This window comes from Lethenteron reissneri, chromosome 38, assembly GCF_015708825.2.
Source record: "Lethenteron reissneri isolate LAM-NWPU_2019-01 chromosome 38, ASM1570882v1, whole genome shotgun sequence".
Lineage (NCBI taxonomy): Eukaryota > Metazoa > Chordata > Hyperoartia > Petromyzontiformes > Petromyzontidae > Lethenteron > Lethenteron reissneri.
Genome location: NC_083816.1, coordinates 9,554,280 through 9,575,763, shown reverse-complemented (window position 1 = coordinate 9,575,763; position 21,484 = coordinate 9,554,280). Strand labels below are relative to the sequence as shown.

Genomic DNA, 21,484 nt, shown 5'->3' with positions numbered 1-21,484 from the left:
TCCGTTGAGTTTTTCGGGTCGTTCCGCGTGTTGTTTGGCACAATGTCCGACGTTTCGCTCCACGTGCTGGGTGGGGGGGGGGGAGCCCCTTCAGGAAATGAATTCAGCAGCTCGAGTTTCCCCTTGCTTATTAGAGTGAGCTTCCGGTTGCATCAGCCGACCCACAGCAAACACCACGAGCAGCAGCAGCAGCAGCAGCAGGAGCAGGAAAAGCTTTACAATCGAGGAAGAACATGAGCTGCTCAGTTCATATCCCGAAGGAGCTTCCACAATGCGGAGCGAAACGTCAGACATCATGTTTAAACACCACGCTGTACGATCCGAAAACACGCCACATCAGATTGCTAAGGTTGCTTAAGCCTACGTTGGTAAAGGGTGCAGTTCAGATGCGCTTCTGCGACCGTCTGGAACGCTCTTCCTTCCGATGTTAGGAAGCCACTGGAGTTATGCACTTTTAAATCTAGCTTGAAAACGTATTCCTTGAGAACTGCTTGTTATTGTGTTTAGTTTGTTGTCCTCACCCCCCCCCCCCCCCCCCCACATCTTCAAAAAGCACGGTTGGCTACGTACGGTGCAAAAGAAGTTCAACATACACATGTTCAGCTCGGGGTACGCAGTTGTGAAAGTCGCCGCGAAAGAAGCCCCCACACAAAGCTCTAGTCCAACGTCCGCTTTAGAAAACAAGTGACGCGTCTCGTTAAAGAAAAAACCGTTGTTCATTAAATAATTCCACTCGAAGATTCACAATCAATTGTTTTCTTGGTTCTTTCGGTAAAGTCACGTAGAAGGGAAGTAATAAAATAATAAAATAATAAAACATAATAAAATAATTCTCACGACGTCTGAAGACGGCTGCTTGCGTTGTAGCCGAAACGTCGTGAGAATTATTTTATTATGTTTTATTATTTTATTACTTCCCTTCTACGTGACTTTACCGAAAGAACCAAGAAGATGAATCCCTGCAGTCACGAAAGCTTTAAATCGAAATCAATTGTTTCTTTTGAGTTTGGGCCACGTAATGATCTGGCCAAGACGTGTTTGGTCACGAGACCCCTCGAGAATCCAACCAGTGAATTTGGGGTCACGTGTCGAAGCGTCGTCTCAACTCTCCGGCGAGTCGCAGAACGATGCTCGCTGCCAAATCTCGCAATTAAATGTACGCGACGTTTCACTTAAAACTGCATCGAACCTCTTCAAGGACAAAATGCAGGAAGGCGATATTAAAGCCGGACATGCCTCGCGACAGAAAGTTGGCCAGATCATTGCACGCCCTAAGCCATGCAATTCCGAATCGTATCACGGGCTGTGAACACCGACACGGGTTAAGTCCACGAGGTTTTTCTGCCACAGAGGTTGGTTCGAGCGGAGTTTTGCGTGCACGCCTTTTTAGATCGTATCAGTGCAATGTCGTGGATTTGATGCGTAACGACAAAGTTACATTTTATTTTCTTTCAATGTGAAGCAAAGGATGAGCCATGGCGCAAGCAGAACCTCGCGTGTTTTTTAGTCTTTCCAGTTTGTAGCTTCCTCCCCACACTCTTCATTTGTTTTTAGTTCATAATCGCTCTATACACCGCATATATATCTCCGCAATAAAAATATACCTTCAGATATTTCATACCAATAAAACGCCAAAGTTCAAGAAGAGAACGTAACTTTGATACCTCTGCGAGAATGTTGACCAATACTTACACAACGCCGAATGGCACGACAAGCCAAACAAAGCCAAGTCATAGTTGAGACGACACGAGCCACCTCCCAGGCCATGCACTACCAGTTCAAAACACTGAACACAGTGAAGGGGGGGCGGAAGTGGGGGGCGGTCAGGAGTGCAATGCAAAAGAACGGCTACCGCACGTTTTCACCGCGATTTAACCCCCCCCCTGACGCAAAATCTCGCCTCCGAAACAAAATCCATGCAGCCACAAGCGAAGTGGACCGCACCACGGATCGAGCGCCACATGCTCGAGGCGGCGTTTGGGTAGGCAGACTTCGCTCGGGAGGCTTGCGAAACGTTGGCAAAAGTGAGGTGCGCACACGTGCCACACACACCCCCCCCCCCCTAACTAAAACTACATTGGTAATGCTCGCCGCTGCTGGGCGTGGAGCCGGCGTGGCCTCCCGTGTCTTTCGTCGAGTTTTCGTTTGGCCCGGTTGAGACTCCTTTTGTAATGGTCCCATTTAAATGAACGCAACCATTTCTTTTTTTTTAAAGTCCTTCATGGAATCAAACACCAATGCGGTAAAAGCTCCGTTTTAAGTGCAACGCGTCCGTTGTTTGTATGCTCAAATCGGCCGGTAAACAATACTACACAGTAGAATGTAATTACAAAAACATAGGCTGGTCTGGTTTTGGCCGATAAAATGTATTTGGAGCATCTATTCACCCCCCCCCCCACCCAACCAACGCCCGCCTCGTCCTCCCCGCAATTCGTCGAAATGACTCGCACCAACAGGGCATGCGATGGCGACACGGACCGGCACAACTCCAGCTTGCAAGCATTAGCAAGTTGAACGCTTTGGCAATTGACGTCTAATTGTAGTGTTGGGAAGTGTACGCAGAGCGCACTTTACAAAGCAGTCTTAAGAGCTTCGGCATGATTTCCTCATTTGAACGCTTGCTGCTGCTGCTGCTACATTTCAGCGGACGGTTATTAAAACCCTTTTGATTGGCAATTCCACGTAGTGAATTCAGCACCTCTTAATTGTAATAATACCTAGCGCAATTAACAGATTATTTCAAGTAATTGCACGGTTAATTTACAATATTAAATGCGCAAGCGGGGTGGGTGGGTGTGTGCGTGGTTGGGTGGGTGCGCGAGTTGGTGGTGGGGGGGGGCGTTTAGTTGTACAGCGGATATCAAAAGTCGGAAGACAAAATCACAAAAAAAGCAAATCACATTTGATCTGGTAAAACCTCAAGAGGTGGGGAACGAGCAAGCCGATGGCCCAACGGTGGCGGCCGCGACGCAGCAGCGGCGTTAAACCGCGTGTCCTGTGAGCGGCGCTGTCCGTGACAAATCCGGGCATTGGGGGTGGGGGGGGTCCCGGTGAATGCCACGTCTTGTGCTCCCGGTAACGATGACGATTTCAACATTTTTGTGTTGAGGAGTGGAGTGCTGACGTCAGGTCACACTCGCCTCGGGGGGAATGCCGTCAAGGTAAAGTGACGTCATGCCCCCCCGGGGTATTTGAGGGGAGAGCCGTGACGTGGACGGGGTCTTCGCGGTGAGCCAAGAGGAGTGAGCGTTAGGGGAGTAGGGGGCTCCAGGATAGAGGGTAGAGAGCCAGGCTAAAGGGGGGCTGCTTTACCCGGCTGGCCGTGTTGGCTGAACCCTCGGTCAGTGCTGTGTGAAGAGCCTGATAGCCTGGTGGGGTGTAGGGAACTCCCAGTACCCTTGCCCTGGGGAGATTAGTTACTAACTCTGTGCTAACCCCTTCCCCTGGGGAGATTAGTTACTAACTCTGTGCTAACCCCTTCCCCTGGGGAGATTAGTTACTAACTCTGTGCTAACCCCTTCCCCTGGGGAGATTAGTTACTAACTCTGTGTTAACCCCTTACCCTGGGGAGATTAGTTACTAACTCTGTGCTAACCCCTTCCCCTGGGGAGATTAGTTACTAACTCTGTGTTAACCTCTTCCCCTGGGGAGATTAGTTACTAACTCCGTGTTAACCCCTTCCCCTGGGGAGATTAGTTAATAACTCTGTGTTAACCCCTTCCCCCGAGTTAGGCGCAAGCCCTTAAATAAAGAGTTGGCGTCAGCCCCTCCACGACTGGCTTCAGCGTCCTTCTTACCACACAACATTTGTAACCCCCCTGACCCTCCCCGCTCGACCAGGCTGCCCGGCAGCAGCCGACTCAAGAAGTTCGTTGCCGATTTGCGATAATTATTCACAGCTGGAATGGGTCGATATCTATGAATGCAAGCGAGAGAGGGGGGTTTAGAGTCGATGGCCAACATCATTACCACTGCACTTTCTAACGAGGATCCATCTAAGAACTCACCGTTTATATTTGTATATTTAAAAAATAAAATAAGAATTGCTATTTAAAAATCGCTATGCTTAAGCAAAATACAGTTCCATTTAAGACTCATTGTGCCTCCTGCCGTCTACCTGGAGACGAAAAAACAGAAAATCAGTAGCAACCTTCTGCACACACACGTGCACGCACGCATGCACACACACACAACTGTGCGACGTAGCCACACTGGAATACGTTACAGCCTTCGCTTGATTAAACCTCCCCGCGCATCCGCAATACACATTGGCAACACGTTCAGCATCAATTATCGTTCAAGTAGCTCCAAGACGCGCGTGGCATGGCGCAGTAGCGGCAGGTTCCGTGTCCGAGAAGGGGCCCGGCCGAGAGAGAGACAGCGACCCCCCTTTGGCCGGGGGGGGGGGGGGGGGGCAGTCATGTCCCAGCGACGTCCGGGCCGCGCGGGGACGCCGGACCGCGCGAGGCCTTCGTCAAAGTAGTGCCGGTTCCCCTTTGGCAGCAGCAGCAGCGGGGTCGGGATGGGCGGTGCGTAGCGGCGCGTACGCACACCCTGCGCTCACATCGACCCCCTTACACATTCACAGCGTGTCAACCGCGTCCCTCGCCACGTCGCGACGGCCGCCCGCTGCAGTTGGCGCCCGCTTTCCACCCCGGGGGGCGGAGGAAATGGAAGTCAAGAGTCAAGAGGGGTGGGGGAGGTGACACAGCTCAGGCCCAAGGCCTAAGGCCTCAGCTGTGGACGATGCATGGGTAAGAGGAGGAAGGAGGGTGGAGGAGGAGGGTGCAATAGGGAGGAGTCCACCGTTCGGGTGAGATGGAGTAGACAAGAGAAGACGAATTCACATGTGGCGCTTCGGTGCAAGTGACATTGGCATGTCGAGGGGCTACGTTTCCTGCAGGATTGCCAACCTCTGCCCGAATGTGGGTGGCACAAGCAGCACCGTGGGGTCACCACGTCGCCTCCTGAACCCCCCCCCCCCCCTCTTGCTTCACCGCAACAAGCGTGTTGTTATTTCTTAGTTTTGTTTGCTGGGCCCTTCTAGTCATCCGGCCATTGCAGTAACTCCTCCAGTTGATTGGCCGGCGGCGGGCGGTTGAACGCGGACGAGTCGGAGGGGTGAGGAGTGCCGCTCTGCGAGAGCGGCAGCAGGAAAGCGCCGGTGGATGGCGGCCCACGGCGCTAGCGAGCCGAGTCGACCTGCGAAGGCAGCAAAAGTTTTTTGGGGGGGGGGGGGAGTGTGAGGAGGTGGGGGAGGGTGGTTGTGAGTTGTCTCGATTCCAGCGATGCGTGTACTCGATTGCCGGGGTGCAACTACACTTGGCAAGTAGGGGGGGGGGGGGGGGGTATTTTACAAGTGCTGGGGTCGGCAACCGAAATAACAAGAGGCACTTTTTTCGAATTCGGTCAAAAAAAAAGCTCAATATTTTAAGAGCGGCAATGCGACGTGAATACGAGACGGTGGCTCCTTAATAAATAGCGGTCACCAAGAGACGCAAGTGGCTCCGGAGCCGGTTGTTGTTAAAGTACGGAGATAATCTGGTAAGATTTCCCCCCCCCCACACCGGAGTTTGACTGTGCGCACTATTTTAATTATGGGAAATGTACTACTGGCAAGGTGGCTCAGTGGTAGAGTTTTGGATGGTTGAGAGTTCAAATCCTGGTTTGCGGCTTGACTCGGCACCATGAATATTCGTTTGATCCATATTTATTTCTGGGTTAAGCCACATAGTAGTATTGTCCCAAAACATGTGTCATTACCCCTCCACCATCCTAAACAATCGTCACGTTTAAAAAGCTATAATTTATCCGTGCCAATAAAATCATCAAGTTCTGACCCAATGAATCTCGCCCGTGGCTTTAGAAATTCCATGCCTGAATAATGTAACACCAACGCAAGCAGGAGTGGAAAGTCTACGGTGAGTGTCTTTGGGAAAGACTCGACTCCGCCATAGGAATGAGGAATTTCCACCAGTGGCTCAGGGCTGCAAAGACGAGGTGAGCAGCGTCTTTTAGTGCTCATGTAAGCAAAGAAATAGTTTGTAGAACTACTGGCTACGGACTGAATATTGAGCCCACTAGTCACGCACCACTTCGTGTTACACAACACCGACAGTGACTGCCTCCCCAAGTTAAACTTCGAGTCACCTCCTACTAGAAGCTGCCATTCAACGTCATTACATGGCAAATGAATGTTGAACGTCTGCGTACGATTAACGAGGAGTTGACGCGTCTGGCGCAACGCTCACCTGAGACGCAGACCTGGCCGGCAGCGTGCCGCATCCGTCCGAGCACGTGGTGGCGGCGGCGCTGGTGGCGCCCGCCGCAGCCGCCACCGCGGCGTTGGGGAGCTCCAGTGCGGACGCGAGGCTCCCCACCGCGTTGTGCCGCGTCCCCTCCCCCTCGAGCTCCAGCGGCTCCACCGAGGGGTTCGAGTTACTATCGACCGCCAAGCTGCGCGCCGGCGCGCCCGTCGCCGTCGTCGCCGTCGCCGCGTGGCTGCCTTGGATGAGCGACGGCTTCTTGGGCGGGATGGGCGGCGGGGCGCCACGGTCCAGGCGCAGCGACACCGACGGGCCCTTGACGCCGCCACCGCCGCCGCCCGGCGCCGACGGCGACGACGGCGACAGCAGCGGGTTCCCGCCGGCCCTGCCCGGGGGGTGCAGCGCGTGCGCCGGCTCGGCGGCGCCGGGTGCCGGCGAGTGCAGCGCAGAGCGGTAGTCGGTGCCGAAGGGGGAGCTGCCGCCCAGCGGCAGCGTCTTGCCGGCGGCCATGGCGGCCGCCTGCTGGCTGGCGAAGCGCGAGATCGCCTGGCTCACCGTGTTGCGCGCCAGGTTCTTGACGGGCGAGGAGTCGCGCCGGGCGCCCGTGGCGTCGGGGCTCGTGGGACCGTGAACGGTGACCGAGCTCACCTGCAGCTGCTGTTGCTGCTGGACCTGCAGCTGCTGCTGCTGCTGCTGCTCCTGCTCCACCTGTGTCTGGAACTTGAGCTTGGCCACCTGGAAGCGCGAGTTGAGGCCGGCGGAGTAGCCTGACCTCAGCGGGTCGGGGGAGGCCGCCGTGGGCGACCCGTCGCCGAGGCCCGACGGGGAGTGCGGCGAGAGCGAGCGCGGTGAGAGGCCCGCGGTGGCGGCGCCGGCCACGCCGCGGCCGGCGCGGGCCGGGGCGCCCGCGGACGGCGCGTCGTGGGAGTTGCTCAGTTCCAGGTGGCGAGCGCTCGAAAGCTCCTCGTCGTCGGGCACGGGTGCGGCGGCCCGCGGGGGCGAGGCCTCCGACGGGAAACACGACGAGGGGGTCACCTTGACGAGCGGCTCGCCCGGCGAGCGGGGCGCTTCTCCGGCGGCCGCGTTGCGGTTGAGGTCCGTTTCTCCGGCCCGCCGCACGGGGCGGGCGTGGTTGGACCCGGCGTGAGCGGCGTGGCTCTCTGGTCCGTTGCGGGGCTCCCGCGGCTTCGCCGCCACGGCCGCCGTCGCTGCTGGGGCGCCATCCGGGCAGGATGCGTCCCACGCCGGGATCGCGACGGGCGCCGCGGGGGGGGCGTCCGTCCCGGCCGCCGTCGAAACCAACGTCGCCGGCGCTTCGTCCGAGCCGGCGCCCACCGATCTCACCGGGGGCTTGGCCTCCACGCACTTGCTGCTCGTGGTTTTCGCCTCCGCCGCCGCCGCCACGGCGCCGTCGCTCCGATCCTTCGACGCCAGGCCGGACTTGAGGCCGAGGATCTCCTCCTGCAAGCCCCTGCTGTGGTGCGCCTCGTGCTCCAGCTTGAGGCGCAGCTGCTCGCGCTCCGTGTCGAACTCGGCGAGCTGCTTCTCGAGCTCGGCCTCCACCTGGCCGCTCTTCTTCTTGTGCACCTCCAGCAGGTCGCCCAGCTCGTCGGAGCGGCGCTTCTCCTCCGCCAGTCCCGTGTCCCTCTCGGCGAGCGCCGAGCGCTCCTTCTGCAGCTGCTCGGTGAGCAGCTCGTTTTCCTTGACGAGCATCAGCACCAGCTGCTTGCTCTTGGCGCGCTCCTCCCGCAGCTCGGCCGACAGCTTCTTCTGCTCCTTCTCCAGCTTCTTCACCTGCGACTTCTCGAAGTCCACCTGCGCACCCCAACGTGTGCGAGAATGTAGTTGTATATATTTATTATAAACGGCACGGTCGTTAGGTTCAGTCACGTGCAGCACACCTCGAAATCGCCAGGGAGACACAGTCAGATGGTTAGCCGGTGCCAACAATTGCCCAAGTTCTGGTGCCTTCAATACTAAGATGTTTTCAACCAATTAAAAGAGTGTCTATGCGGCGGCGCCACGAGAGCCCCATAATGACAGAGGCTACACCGATTTCACTGCCTCTGCTCTCATTAATGTGGCTTCTTCGCCCTGATGTCGGATGGCCCAGGGCACGCAACTTGGTAAAACATCGAGCTGTTTTGACGCCTGCATTTTAACAAGCGTCAAATTCACACCGCACCACTGCCGGCGATAACGTCGTCTGGGCGGCACGCCGACGTTACTTGAGTGGTGGGTGTGCCGCGGGGTGGAGCATGATAACGGAACGGTACGATCCACCGCATACGTTCCACGCTACATGCATCGAGTTGCATTTATAAAATCATCAATTATTCACGACCCGCGTGCGTTACGCGTGACTGGTTCACGTGACCCCCATGCACCCTTCAGAGGTTGCACACACTCATCAGTGCTAAAATAAATAAGAATTGATTCTTGAATGGAATTGTGACCCCCGCCCTCCCCGAATCACGACAATTCATTGAATTGCCGGTGGGTGGGCGTGAGATGAATTGTCGAGTGCTTAGGTGAGCTGGTAGTGTGGTGTGCGATGAGAGGGTGGTGATTGTTGGTTGTCCCCTGTGTGGCGGTATCATGGAGGAGGCTCGTGAAGGACGCTGCTGCCGCTACTGGGCAGTTGGAGGCAATCGCCCTCCAGCAACAACGGAGGGCAGAGGAGCGACGCTCAGAACGGAGGTGGTTTGTGAGTGGCAGTGCAACGTTGGCGGTAGTGCGGCGTATCCCAAAGGTGCCGTCTGGGTGGTGGTGGTACGGTGACTGGTCGCCGATAGTGTGGTGTCTGTAACAATTGCAGAGTGGTGGCTTCTATGTTGAGTGGTGGCTGGTGTTGGGGTTTTGATTTTGAAGGTGTCGTGCGGGACGTGGTGCGGTATACCGTTTCCGGTGGTGTGGCGAGCGTATCGCGGTGTCGATGGTGAGCAGTTGGCCAGTGGTGCGGCGAGCGTATCGCAGTGTCGAGGGTGAGCGGTGGAGGGTGAGCGGTGGCCGGTGGTGTGGTGAACGTATCATGGTGTCGAGGGTGAGCGGTGGCCAGTGGTGTGGTGAGCGTATCGCGGTGTCGAGGGTGAGCGGTGGAGGGTGAGCGGTGGCCGGTGGTGCGGTAAGCGTATCATGGTGTCGAGGATGAGCAGTTGGCCGGTGGTGCGGTGAGCGTATCGCAGTGTGGAGGGTGAGCGGTTGGCCGGTGGTGTGGTGAGCGTATCGCAGTGTCGAGGGTGAGCGGTTGGCCGGTGGTGCGGTGAGCGTATCATGGTGTCGAAGGTGAGCGTTGGCCGGTGGTGCGGTGAGCGTATCTTGGTGTCGAGGGTGAGCGGTTGGCCGGTGGTGTGGTGAGCGTATCGTGGTGTCGAGGGTGAGTGATTGGCCGGTGGTGTGGTGAGCGTATCATGGTGTGGAGGGTGAGTGTTGGCCGGTGGTGTGGTGAGCGTATCACGGTGTCGAGGGTGAGCGGTGGCCGGTGGTGTGGTGAGCGTATCACGGTGTCGAGGGTGAGCAGTTGGCCGGTGGTGTGGTGAGCGTATCACGGTGTCGAGGGTGAGCAGTTGGCCGGTGGTGGCGGTGAGTGTATCGTGGTGTGGAGGGTGAGTGTTGGCCGGTGGTGTGGTGAGTGTATCGCAGTGGCGAGCGAGCGTGCCTGCTGCTCCAGGCGCTCGCGCTCCTTCTCCAGCATGAAGGTGACGTCGTCGCCCTGCGCCAGGTCCTGCGCGTGCCTCCGCCGCTCGTCCTCCAGCTCCTTCATGACCTGCTCGCCCGCAGCAGGTGTGCGCACGGAGGTAAAAGCGCTCAGGGATTTTGTTTTACCGGTTTCATAGCGAACGTTCTACGGCCGTAGTGTCATGGGACGAAATGTCTACTCGGAGCTGTCGCTGAGAAGCACATGACCCTCCGTGTTAGCGTACGGCTCGCAGAAGCATACATCACAGAACTACTTCCGGGCTCGCTTTAACCGATTTCTTATATCCACGCAATCGAGGCAGCGCTGCACTTTGTCAAATTCCCTGCTTCCGAGATGCATTAATCGCATCACATTAAAACCAGCATTTAATTCAGAACTGAAATTCAGCCACATTAAGTGAAAACCACATTTTTATTCGACGCATTTTTTTCTTCCAATTTTCACCGACTGGGGTGAAGAAACCATCAACTCTCTCCACTTGGGAACCCGGTTTAGTCACAGGCAGATGACCAGATTCGAACCCAAGACCTCAGCAGTGGTGGCTCAGTGCTCTGAGACGTTTCACGTATTTGTACTGTACAACATTTTTTTTATTGTGCACTGTTCATGGAGGATTTGTTTATAATTCTATCTGCTCATAAAAAATACAATCCATTAGGTCCATCAGCCTATCAGCCTAATAGAGCAATGTTCTCCAGCAGCATTCTTCACTAACCTGCACTCACCAGCGCGGTGAAGTATGATCAAGCAACCAACACAACCGACACAGTTTGGGTGAGCCGTCATCCAACAGAGGATCGACAAATGGCTGAAAAATTATAATTTCTCAAAAAAGTATTTTTCACGTTTAGTCACGGTGATGACATAAGGTTTTGAGATGCAACAGTCTCTGGCAGGCGGTTGGTTACGAGCCCTCGACTCATCAAGCAACAGCACCCCGCACTTTGCATAGAAGCTCGCACGTCAACGGTTCCATAAATAGAAATAAAACCGAATGGCTGCCGCAAAGCAGATTAACCGCAATCGGACAGGTTATGAGCGAGACAGTCAACTCATGGCCACTATGGGCCAAGGATCGGCTTCGAGAGGCAGAGTTCCAGTTGAATAGGATTACCGTGAGCCGAAAGCAAATCGCAAAACGTCTTCCCTTTACGTAAACGACTGCATCTGGACAGCCTTTTCCTCCCACGACGTAGTAGTCTTACGCAATTCAAATTCTCGCTCTTGCCGGATAAAGTCTCAGACGTGTCTCTTCACGTTTTGCACGCAGCACATTCCGGAGGCATGGCTTTCATAAAACAAAAGAAGAGGATGCCTTAAAGGAAGGCATGACCCAAAAAACAATCGGTTGTTATCTTGGCTAGCCTGTGTTCTCCCCTACCCCCTGCCAATGCCGTCAGACTCCAGATTGAGGCTTTGCGAGCGAGATAAAAGCATTTATAGTAACGATCAATCCGGCCATCACAGCACTGTCGTTGATATACCTGCAACTGATGTTGAGTTTGAAAGCACGAGAGTGATACAGTACCGATGTCAGAATAGTGGCCCTGACTTAAATTTTTAAGACGTAACTTTAAAGAATAGGCTTTTTCTGGTCATTAAGAAAGTTTCGAGCCCAGGACACACAACACAGGTCTTTTTTTATTCTCCCAAGCGAAGCTGCGTTTGTTTTTGGTTTGTGTCTTTATTTAAACTGCACGCTGTAAACATGACGCACACTCTGAAATAAACTCGGTGATTTCCTGCTTAAAAGACCACTGAAGCAGTGTTCATCTTCTCCCGTTTACAGTCCTGAGCCAGTGGTGGAAGTTCCACATTCCTATGGTGGGGTCGAGTCTACCCACGGGACAGCCATTCTTGACTACCCATGAAGTGGTATATATTTTATGGACCCTGGAGAGTGATGATGGGCTGATTAAACCCCCCGACCAGGATTTGAACTCGAAACTTTCGAGCTGCTCGCTCCGAAACATTCGATGTTTTACATCCCGTACTCACTCCTCCCAAAACAACCGCGACCCATGCATACGTACGTACGTACGATAGAAATGAAAACAATTTATTCATTTCTCACCAAACATACCACGGCGAACCAACAGAGGTTTATTTTGGGGTTTTCTTGTTCACGATGTTTATCACTGCACCACAGCACAGGGGCCACAGGGGGTGCGCCCAAGTGGACTTGCGAAAACACTCCGGTACTTTTGTTTTCCCAACAGACACCCTTCTTACTCTTAGTTCTTTCGGTAAAGTCACGTAGGTAAAAAAATGAAATTAAAATTAATAAAAATAAAACAATAAAAATCACGACGTTTCGGAGGCAACACAAGTCTCCGTCATCAGGTGGAACCGTCACAGCCAGATTTACAGAGACTTGTGTTGCCTCCGAAACGTCGTGATTTTTATTGTTTTTTTTATTAATTTTTATTTCATTTTTCACCTACGTGACTTTACCGAAAGAACTAAGAGTATGAATCCTTGCAGTCACGAAAACTTCAAATCTAGAATTAGAAACCCTTCTATGTCTCAGCCGCGAAATGATGGATCCCTTGTTGCGTGCAATCTTTTTTGAACATCACTTAGCGGCCCAAAACGCTCATGAGTACAAACCCCATCCGCCGTGTGTATCACGCGCAGGAACTAATTTGAATGTTCCGTCACGCAAAATAACAAAGCCGGGCGGCAGACCTAATCACTCTAGATTTTAAGTATTTCGTGACTGCAGGGATCCATACTCTTTGGTTCTTTCGGTAAAGTCACGTAGGTAGAAAATAAAGAAATGAAATCACGACGTTTCGGGCGCAACACAAGCGTCCGTCATCAGGTGGGACAACCACAGCAAGAAACAATTGCTGAAGTGGGCAAAAGGGCTGCCGTGACAAGAGGCTATATAGGTAAGAGAGGGGGGAGGATCCAGGGAGTAGAGATAGAGAGGGTGGGGGGGTGTGGGGTAGGGGAAAGCGGAGCGCTGCGAGAGGGATCAGGAGCAAGGCAAAGTATATATTTTATGCCTACGTGACTTTACCGAAATACCTAATCACGTCGCTTTCACACACTCGCTGGCTGTCTCGGCTTTAAGCCCATGCCGTGCTGCCGCTGCTGCCCCACTCAGCAAAGTTTGTGTAAACTTTGTGCCAGAGTTGAAGAGTGGAATTTCAAACAAGAATCCGGGCCCCACACGGGGGGTGGGTGGGGTGAGCAAACACAAAATCCAGGTCGACCAACCTCGCAGGCTAAAGTTTACATCCGCCCGCAGGTATTGGTCAAGGAAATCCAAGTCTGTAGATTAGTCAGAGGGAAGCACCAAACGCCTTCCCATAAACAAACAACACTGCTACTGTCATTGCCTGAGGGCGTTAAGAGTCGCCTCTTCTCTCTGGTGCAACAGTTGGCTCCCAAGATTCTGCGCGACAATCTGTTAAAAAAACAAAGACATCGGCAAGACAAAGGCTGCCCAGAAGGCATTTTTCCTGTCCGAATTGCATCACCTGTAATCCTGCACTGCCATTGTGTCTCTTTTAACGAGCTAAATACAACTCTAACTATTTTTCTTTCGCATTAAAGAATGTTTTATGTTTACTCTTCTGCTCGCAAGAGAAAAGAATATAGCTGTTTACGAATAGTGAAACAGCTGGTTGGATGTGACAGTCTGGCAGATACTGACAGTTGCAGCGCGTCAACTATCTTTTGTTTGCAACCTGTGTAGCGTCACCTGCTTGAGGCTTTCGCATTTCTATTTTGCCATTCTGACTATTTTTTTTATTTGACCAGGTAAGGCCCACTGAGCTATGTAGCTGTTTTTCAGAAGCGACCTGGCCGCTAATGATAGCTCAACGAAGTGGCTCATCGCCACGTGGAAATTTACTGCGGCCAACAACTCTTAACGCATTTTTATAAACGGGGAGGGAAAAACTGGAGGACCCGGAGAAAAATCCATGAAACCACGCGGAGAACACGCAAATTCTAAATATACAATATACAGCAGGCGTGAGGGTCGGGATCTAATCCAGGACCTCCTGCATACCAGGCGAGGTAGTTAACATCTCGCCACCGTGGCGCCCGGAGAGATATAAAATACTTTTTTAAATTTCGATGTGTTTTTGGGTTGTGCGGCGTGTTGTTCGGCATGATGTCCGACGTTTTGTTCTGTGGTCATGACCCAAAGTGGGTCTTGCAAATATTAAAAACTTATATTTGTTTGCAAAATAGTATTCCGGAAGAAAATCCCAACGATCAATTCCCACCTGGAACAAGCTCGATCTCGTCCACCTTCGCAAGCTAAGCACGGTTGAGCCTGGATAGCCACTGGATGGGTGGCCACCATGCACAGGTTGTTATCGGGCCTTTGGGTCTACGTGGTGAGCAGCACAGGGCAGCCCAGCAAAAATCAACTGTTGACTGTACTTCTATGCTCCCGCATGTATTCTTCCCGCCTTCAACCCACACTGACCAGCATAGTCGAGTATGGCCATATAACCCCCCTGAATCCTCAACGGTGTAAGGCGGGGGGGGGCACAAAAAGGGCTGCACACGTGCTCTCCGTGAACACTGTTCCATCGTGCAACCCGTACGAGTAACTGAAGTTAAAGATGCAAACATCACCACGTGTCTGTCTGGCCGCCTGGCAGTGAGTGGGTGGGTGGGTGGGTGAGGCAAGCCGCAACCAGACGCATTGGGAAGTGTGTGGCACAGCGTTCGGAGAAACCGAGCTGCGACGTTTCACCAAACGGAGCCCAAATCAGCGGCGTAACAACTTGTCGTTCTTCCCCTGCCCCCCCCTCCGCACCTCCCATTAGCACCGTTGGCTACGTACGGTGCGAAAGAAGTTCAACACACACACACGTAGCTTTACGGCGTTGGAAGCGGCTGGCGGGGGTGGCGCTCGGGGCGTGCACGGAGAAACAAGAGCGTCCGCGTGTAACGCGCGACGCGATAAATCTCCGCGAGGACAAAGCGACGCCACCGCCGCCACCGCCGCCACCGCAGATAAAACGCAGAGAGCGCCGGGCCCCCCTGCCGGCGTCGCCGCTTTTAAAGGGGGCTCTTCGTCGCGCTCGGACGCGGATTCCCCCGCGCGCCCACGTGGGCCCTTTGTGGCGACGCGCTCTGTCTCTCTCTCTCTTCAAAGAGGAGGTTGTAGTAGCCGTAACCGTGGCGACCCGGGGCGAGGGTGCGTACCCACCCGGACGCACCCTCGCGCCGGGTTGCAGTGGGAGGAGGGCCGCTGAGAGAGGTTCTAGGTCGCCACGGAGATGGGACGATTCGTCGACGACGAAGCCGTTTTAGTCGACTGAAAGTCGTGGCGGCGGACGGATTTTTTTGTTACGCGGTTGATGACAGCTCAACGGAGGGGCTTCTCGCGTGGAAATGTACAGCAGCCAAATACTCTAAACGCGTGTTTCTAGGATGTGGAGGGAAAAACTGGAGGACCCGGAGAAAAATCCACGCGACCCCGGGGAGAGAGAGACACACGCAAACTCCAAATACACAGCAGGCGTCATGATCGGCATCAAACCCACAACCTCCTGCACACCAGGCGAGGGAGTTAACATCTCGCCACCGTGGCATATTGCTGGCAAAGCCACCCACCCACCCCCAGTTATCATGGAGCCTCTGACACCCGAAGCCGCCAAACGCCCCCAGTGGGGCTGTCACTCACACGACGATCGCCCTGTCGCACCGCGGTCGATGTTTCGCAAACAGCGACTCAGAGAATTGGCAGGCCGAGGTCAGGCCCTGGTGGGTTGGCGACAGCTGTTCGCGGATTTGTTCAAACTTTTGTACGTTTTGGCAGTCGTTAATGTCAGGAGTTTATTTGGCGGGGTGTTCGTAACGTAGGCAAGCGTAGCAACGAGCCAAAATACAATACCGTGTTGTAGCAACAATCAATAATGCGATGCAAGCACCGCATTCAGCAAACAAGGGAGCAGTGGTGAAGTGGTTAGTGCACCATGCTATGAACCTGCCAATAAGGAGTTCATTTTACGGCCACGGCTGAGATCATTGGTGAGTGATGCCCGATACAGCATGGGAGGCTTCCAATGCATTGTGCAATCATTGCAGCAACAATTCCAAATGTAATACGGTATATTTAGCGCGTATCTTAACGGCAGATGCAGTAATGTACAATGTTGACTCCATGTTATGGGTGTGCTGGTGGTTTATACAAGCAGTGATCCACCGCGAAACAGCAGTGAGGGGTTCCTTTTTAGTGATTCTGTTAGACACGTTACTCAATTTCATATTACAAAATAAAACCTTTTTCCTTCATTCTGTCCGCGCCTCCTAATTTTTCACCCACTAGTATACAAGGGAACGCCACATTTTAGTTGTTACACAAGTCACGTGTGGTGGGGTAAAGTGTGGGTACTTTACCCACACCTTCTGGCGAGCGTGGAAGAGTAGGCCAAAATGCTCCCTGTAGGGAAGTATCTTTTGATCGCAAGGCCCGCGAGTCACTGGGGGCCGAGTGGCCTTTAGTGCGGCCCCTGACGCCCGTCGTCATCGTCACCGTGCTGTCAAACCCAACAATGGTTTCAAATGTCTGGCGGCCTTCACTCACACTGAAGTCTTATCGGCGAAAGTAGCCCCCCCCCCCCCTCCCTGAAAATCAGTGAAGAACTCTTCTAGAGGGGCTCTTTAGAGCTCCCTCTAGTGGAGACCCTTCCGCCAGCAGTGGCACGAGTAAGAAGTTGCAGGGCCGCACCTCAAACCACCCCTTACTTTTCTCTGAGTTTACATCCGAAGTTTCCCTTGCAGGTGAAACCTTTGCCTCAACGGGCTCTCACGATCTCAGGTTTCACGAATGTTTGGAGCATGCAAAATTTCCCCGGCTCATCCGCACAGGAGGAAGCAACTCTGTAACATGAATCGACGTGCGTGCGAGACAGCTGAATCAATCGGAGGAAACGCGAAGCTGCTCACGGCAGAGACAATGAACCTGTACCACTGGCCGTGTCAGCCTGGACAGGTGCTGCGTAGGAGGTGTTTGCGGTTGGACTGTGTAACTATCCGATTTGCTTTCTGGGGCTGTGTCGAAAGCAAAGGATACGCACTGCCGTGTTGTTTGGCGTGATGTCCGACGTTTCACCCGACGTGCTGGGAGCTTCTTGAGAAACTGAACCCAAGAAGTAAAACGTCAGACATCACCCGGTGCAGCCAGACGTCATGCGACACAAGACAGACATCACGCAGTACAGCCAGACATCACGTGGTGCAGCCAGACATCACGTTGGAGAGACTTAAGATGTGCTCGCTAACAGTGCTGCGAAACGATGCACAGGCTACTTTGCATTGTTTAAAAATATATTTTTTATACTTCAATTTGCATGCAGGTCCGTGGTTAAATGTATTTTTTATGTTGAAACAGAATACAATAAATATGCATGCATTCACATTCTAAGCACATTATACAAGCCCATGGCTTGACATTCGTCTCTAACATGTAACCGAGCTTGACATTTTATAATTTTTCAAGAAAATAATTTTCAGTGAAGAAGAGAATGCGACACGGTGCGAGATTTTAAAAGAGGTAACCGCACGCTTGGTTGATCGTCGGAGGGATATCCGACGGACAATTTAGCAACGGACTTTAATCAACAGCTGCCCGTCTGAGCTCCCACTGACTCAGGGCCTACTGAGACTCTGCTACATTTACATGACAATTTATATCTCTGCCCCAATAGAACACACACACACAGACAATAGAGTGCTCAAATGAATAACCATCATGCAAGCTACTACACCCAATTCATATCGGAAATCTTTCAACCAAATATTAAATTCTCTTTTTATTGCCACATTGTAAATTTCACCACAAACACTATCTCGGCAGTGACCTTTCCTTGGATCAGCAGAGTTATTTCAGCGTGGGGTTTTTAAAGCGGATTAATTGCTTTGCTCAGCGCAAGTGCTCGAAAGATTAAAACATTAATCCTGCAGCGTAGCCCGAGATTTCTCAGCACTCGGCCTAAAGCTTCAGGAATCGGGCGAGCATTTCACCAGTGAGCCTAATGCACACGGGCTTCCGGAAGGGACGCAGGGGGGGCAGAGGAAAAAAAACAAATCATCAAAGCTCTAAGCCACGCTGTGTTGTCAGGAAACGGAGTCGATCAGGAAAACAAACTTTTTTTTTCACGCCCACATTTATTACTTATTTTTCTTCTTCTATCGCCGTTCCTTTATTTTTAGGAGCGCCGCGGTTGCGATCCGATCCTCGGGAGGGAACCTACAGCTGCCGCTGCGCGCCATCCCCAGGCCCACTTCACTCGCAATGCACGGCGGTGGAATGTTGGGACCGATACAGCCGCCGCCCCGGTCCCTGGTGAGAGCCGCCCACAACGGCGAATAACAAAACAGCCGCCGCCAAACGGATGGTGACGATGGGGCTGACGGAGGCGACGGGGAGGGCCTCGTGCGGTTCGATCGACGGGACCTTTTTTTGCCGGGATCAAAATGGTAAAAAAAATAAGAGGCGGCTTGTATACTATCTCTGGCAGTAAAGCAGATCTCAAGGTGTTCCAACACCAAATAGATGCAGCTATGGCAAGGCATCAAGTCTGCATTAGCCACGCATACTTGTCGCAAAAAATGTAAACAACATGCTCCGATAATAACATACGCACTTGGTCTTCGAAACTGATTGGCCTACACCAGAGACAGCCGACTTTAACGGCCTTGTCTCACCAGTATTAGACCAGAGAACGGCCAAATATATTTTCAGACCGACTTATCTGCATGTTTTGCTACAGGTATGTGTGGTTAATGCAAACTTGATGCCTTTTGCAAGAAGTTGTCTATTTGGTGTTTGAACACCATACACCTCTTAGACTGCCAGAAAGGGTAAAGCCTCAACAAAATGAAACGGGGCCACCACCGCTTGTCTGCTTTGCTTCCCTTTTCGTAGCTTGGAACCTGCCCCCCCCCCGCCCTCCCTAACTTAGTTGACAAAGATCCCTCCCCAGCCCGTGGGCCCCGGTGCAGTTTTACCGCCTGCACACTCGAAGGGCGATGCCACTGGCATGCACGTGCTTTGTGAACCCCCCCCCCTCCCGGACGTCCACTGGGTAGCGAGACAATGCAAATGTGTGACCCAGAGGTCAAACGCCCTCCTGCAGGTATCCTGGAAGATGCCTTCTGGTCAAGTTTCCAGCCTGAAGACTCGGACGGTGACGGAGAAACCAACATCTTCGTCGTCGTCGTCATCATTTGGCAGCTGGATGAAGGCCTCACCAAGCCGTAGACGTGTCAAGGCGTCTATCTCATCGTGCAACGGTGCAAATGCCGTTTTGCATGAAGCTCATTATGAGCATCAAATGACGAAATTTACACACGGAACTCTCGCAGCAGGCAGCGCATCCCCTTGTGTCAAAAGGTGGCCTCAGAAGATGATGTCATAGAACTACTTCCGAAGACCCCACAATAGTAATTTTAGCCACACTAGGGACACGCCCCTTTGCATGCCTTGCAAGCGTGTTCATCACGTGGGAATCAACCCAATCAATACGGCTGTCTGCCCAGAGCTGTAACATGCCAAATTTAGTGGCAGACCAAATGAAGCATATATTTAGATGCTTTTAACATCGATGGTAAGGGGTAAATGTGAAGCCCTGCAATTACCTTCTTACGTCACAGCTGCGCAGCAGGCTATGAGAACCCGTTTTGTGTATGTCGGTCGCTCACTTTCCTTTTAAATTAATTATATTTTGGCCTACTCTTCCGCGTGGGCTAAGCCTCTCGGTAAGTGCTGGTAAATCTCTGACTCGTTTGGAATTCGGAAAGTTGTTGCAGCGCCCGAGGAAAAGTGCTGTGGGCTGGGTGACGTAAGACCTTGGGTTATGCGGCCCTCATGGCTCTCCTCTTCCCACTTTTCTTTTTGAAGTAAGTGGAAACTTCTTTGAACGGGCAACCAAACAAGAGGTTTAAGTCTCTGCAGAGCACAGGAATGTGTTGTCCATTGCAAAAGCAGCGACGGACAGCACTGTATTCCAGCCCACGCTGTCCTCAGCTCCACCCTCGGGACAAACAAAACGAATGCGTGCTCTTACACATTGGGATGTCATGATGAACCCACGCATTGATGAACGATTATTGATTCTGACCCTAACCAATGCGTGCCCTTGTACAGCCCTTTATGGTTAATCCACTGCTAGATGAGAGGCCTCCTGACGCCATGTGGGTCACAATAGGGGGTCCATTTGACCATGCCTTACCACGCTGGTCAGTGCGGGTTGGTGAATGCGGGAGCATAGATGTACAGTGCAACAGGGGCTTTTGCTGCGCTGCCCTCTGCTGCCGACAACATTGAACAGCTGCACGGCATACTCTTAGGTTTTTTCGGTAAAGTCACGTAGGTAAAAATAAATAAATAAAAATTATTAATAATAGAAATAAAATAATAAATCACGACGTTTCGGAGGCAACACAAGTCTCCGTCATCAGGTGGGACCGTCACAGCTAGATTTACAGCAGCCTATGAGAACCTGTTTTGTGCATGCTGGGTTGCCCATATAAACGCTATCCAGGCTCGACACTGCTTAGCTTCCGAGATTTGATAAGATCGGGCAAGTACCGGGCAATTTGGTCAAAGGCAACCAATGCAATGCACGCATCAAACTTCGTAATGTACAAATTAATGTATTTTTTATTGCACAAATATCATGTGCAATTGGTTCACTTGACACCTAACTAAAATCAGGGCCATTACATCAAGCCACCATGTATAATAAAAAATAATAGATTCTGTAATTGAATCGCGGAATTTGACCACGTACAATGACGACCTGGGGCTGGAGCGGTGGCGCAGTGGCTAGCGCGCTGTGCTCCGAAATCCAGCCACCTGAGTTTGATTCCCTGCCACGGCTAACATCGGTGGCAAGAAAAAAGATCCCAGGCAGCAGCCCGGGAGCATCTCCGTGTCATCAACGCGAGCTGACAGGCTTGGTCACGGCATCATCATCATGGCTTGGCTTCGCGAACGAAGATCTAGGAAGGACATCCACGTCTTCTGCAGCAGGCACGCTGGTGGCTGACGAGGCCTATGCGGGACAAGCAGGTCCTGCCACAACAGCTGCAAGTATAGGTCTGATCTGGGATGGGTGCTGAGGGATCATGGTTCTTCCTCCTTCTCCTTTTGTCCTCCATACGGGCCCTGCGGGTATCTTCGAAGAAGGAGGTGGCCTGGTGGACTGTGTGCCGCCAGAAGTTGCGATCAGCTGCTTGTTTTGCCCACTGACGGTGATTGATGCAGCAAGCAGTGAGGGACTTCTTCAGGGAGTCTTTGTATCGCTTTCGTGGTGCCCCTATGTCGCGGCATAGCGAGGCCTCAAATGCAGCGGCGCATTCATGAAGGGAGCCAAAATAATAAAATCTGACGGTTCTTATTTAATAAAGTTATACACGCAAAGCGCCTTAAAACCACGCGTGGGAAACCCGAGCCTGCAACTTAGTCAACACAGAACTGACCGATCGGCACCAGCCAGACAGTAAAACAGGATCATAACAATTTACAGGCCACCTG

General features: G+C 52.7%; 1 protein-coding gene across 3 annotated transcripts in view; it reads right to left on the bottom strand.

Moving 5' to 3' along the window:
* Nucleotides 1-920: 920 nt before the first annotated feature.
* Nucleotides 921-21,484, bottom strand: part of CTTNBP2NL (CTTNBP2 N-terminal like) — a 50,305-nt gene continuing 29,741 nt past the window's right edge. For all 3 annotated transcript variants that reach the window (XM_061567047.1, XM_061567048.1, XM_061567049.1), the window contains 3 exons: nt 9,925-10,032; nt 6,252-8,081; nt 921-5,202 (listed from right to left, as the gene is read on the bottom strand). In XM_061567047.1, the coding sequence (XP_061423031.1) occupies nt 5,185-5,202; nt 6,252-8,081; nt 9,925-10,032 (1,956 nt within the window). In that variant the 3' untranslated portion in view covers nt 921-5,184. The remainder of the gene's footprint in view (nt 5,203-6,251; nt 8,082-9,924; nt 10,033-21,484) is intronic.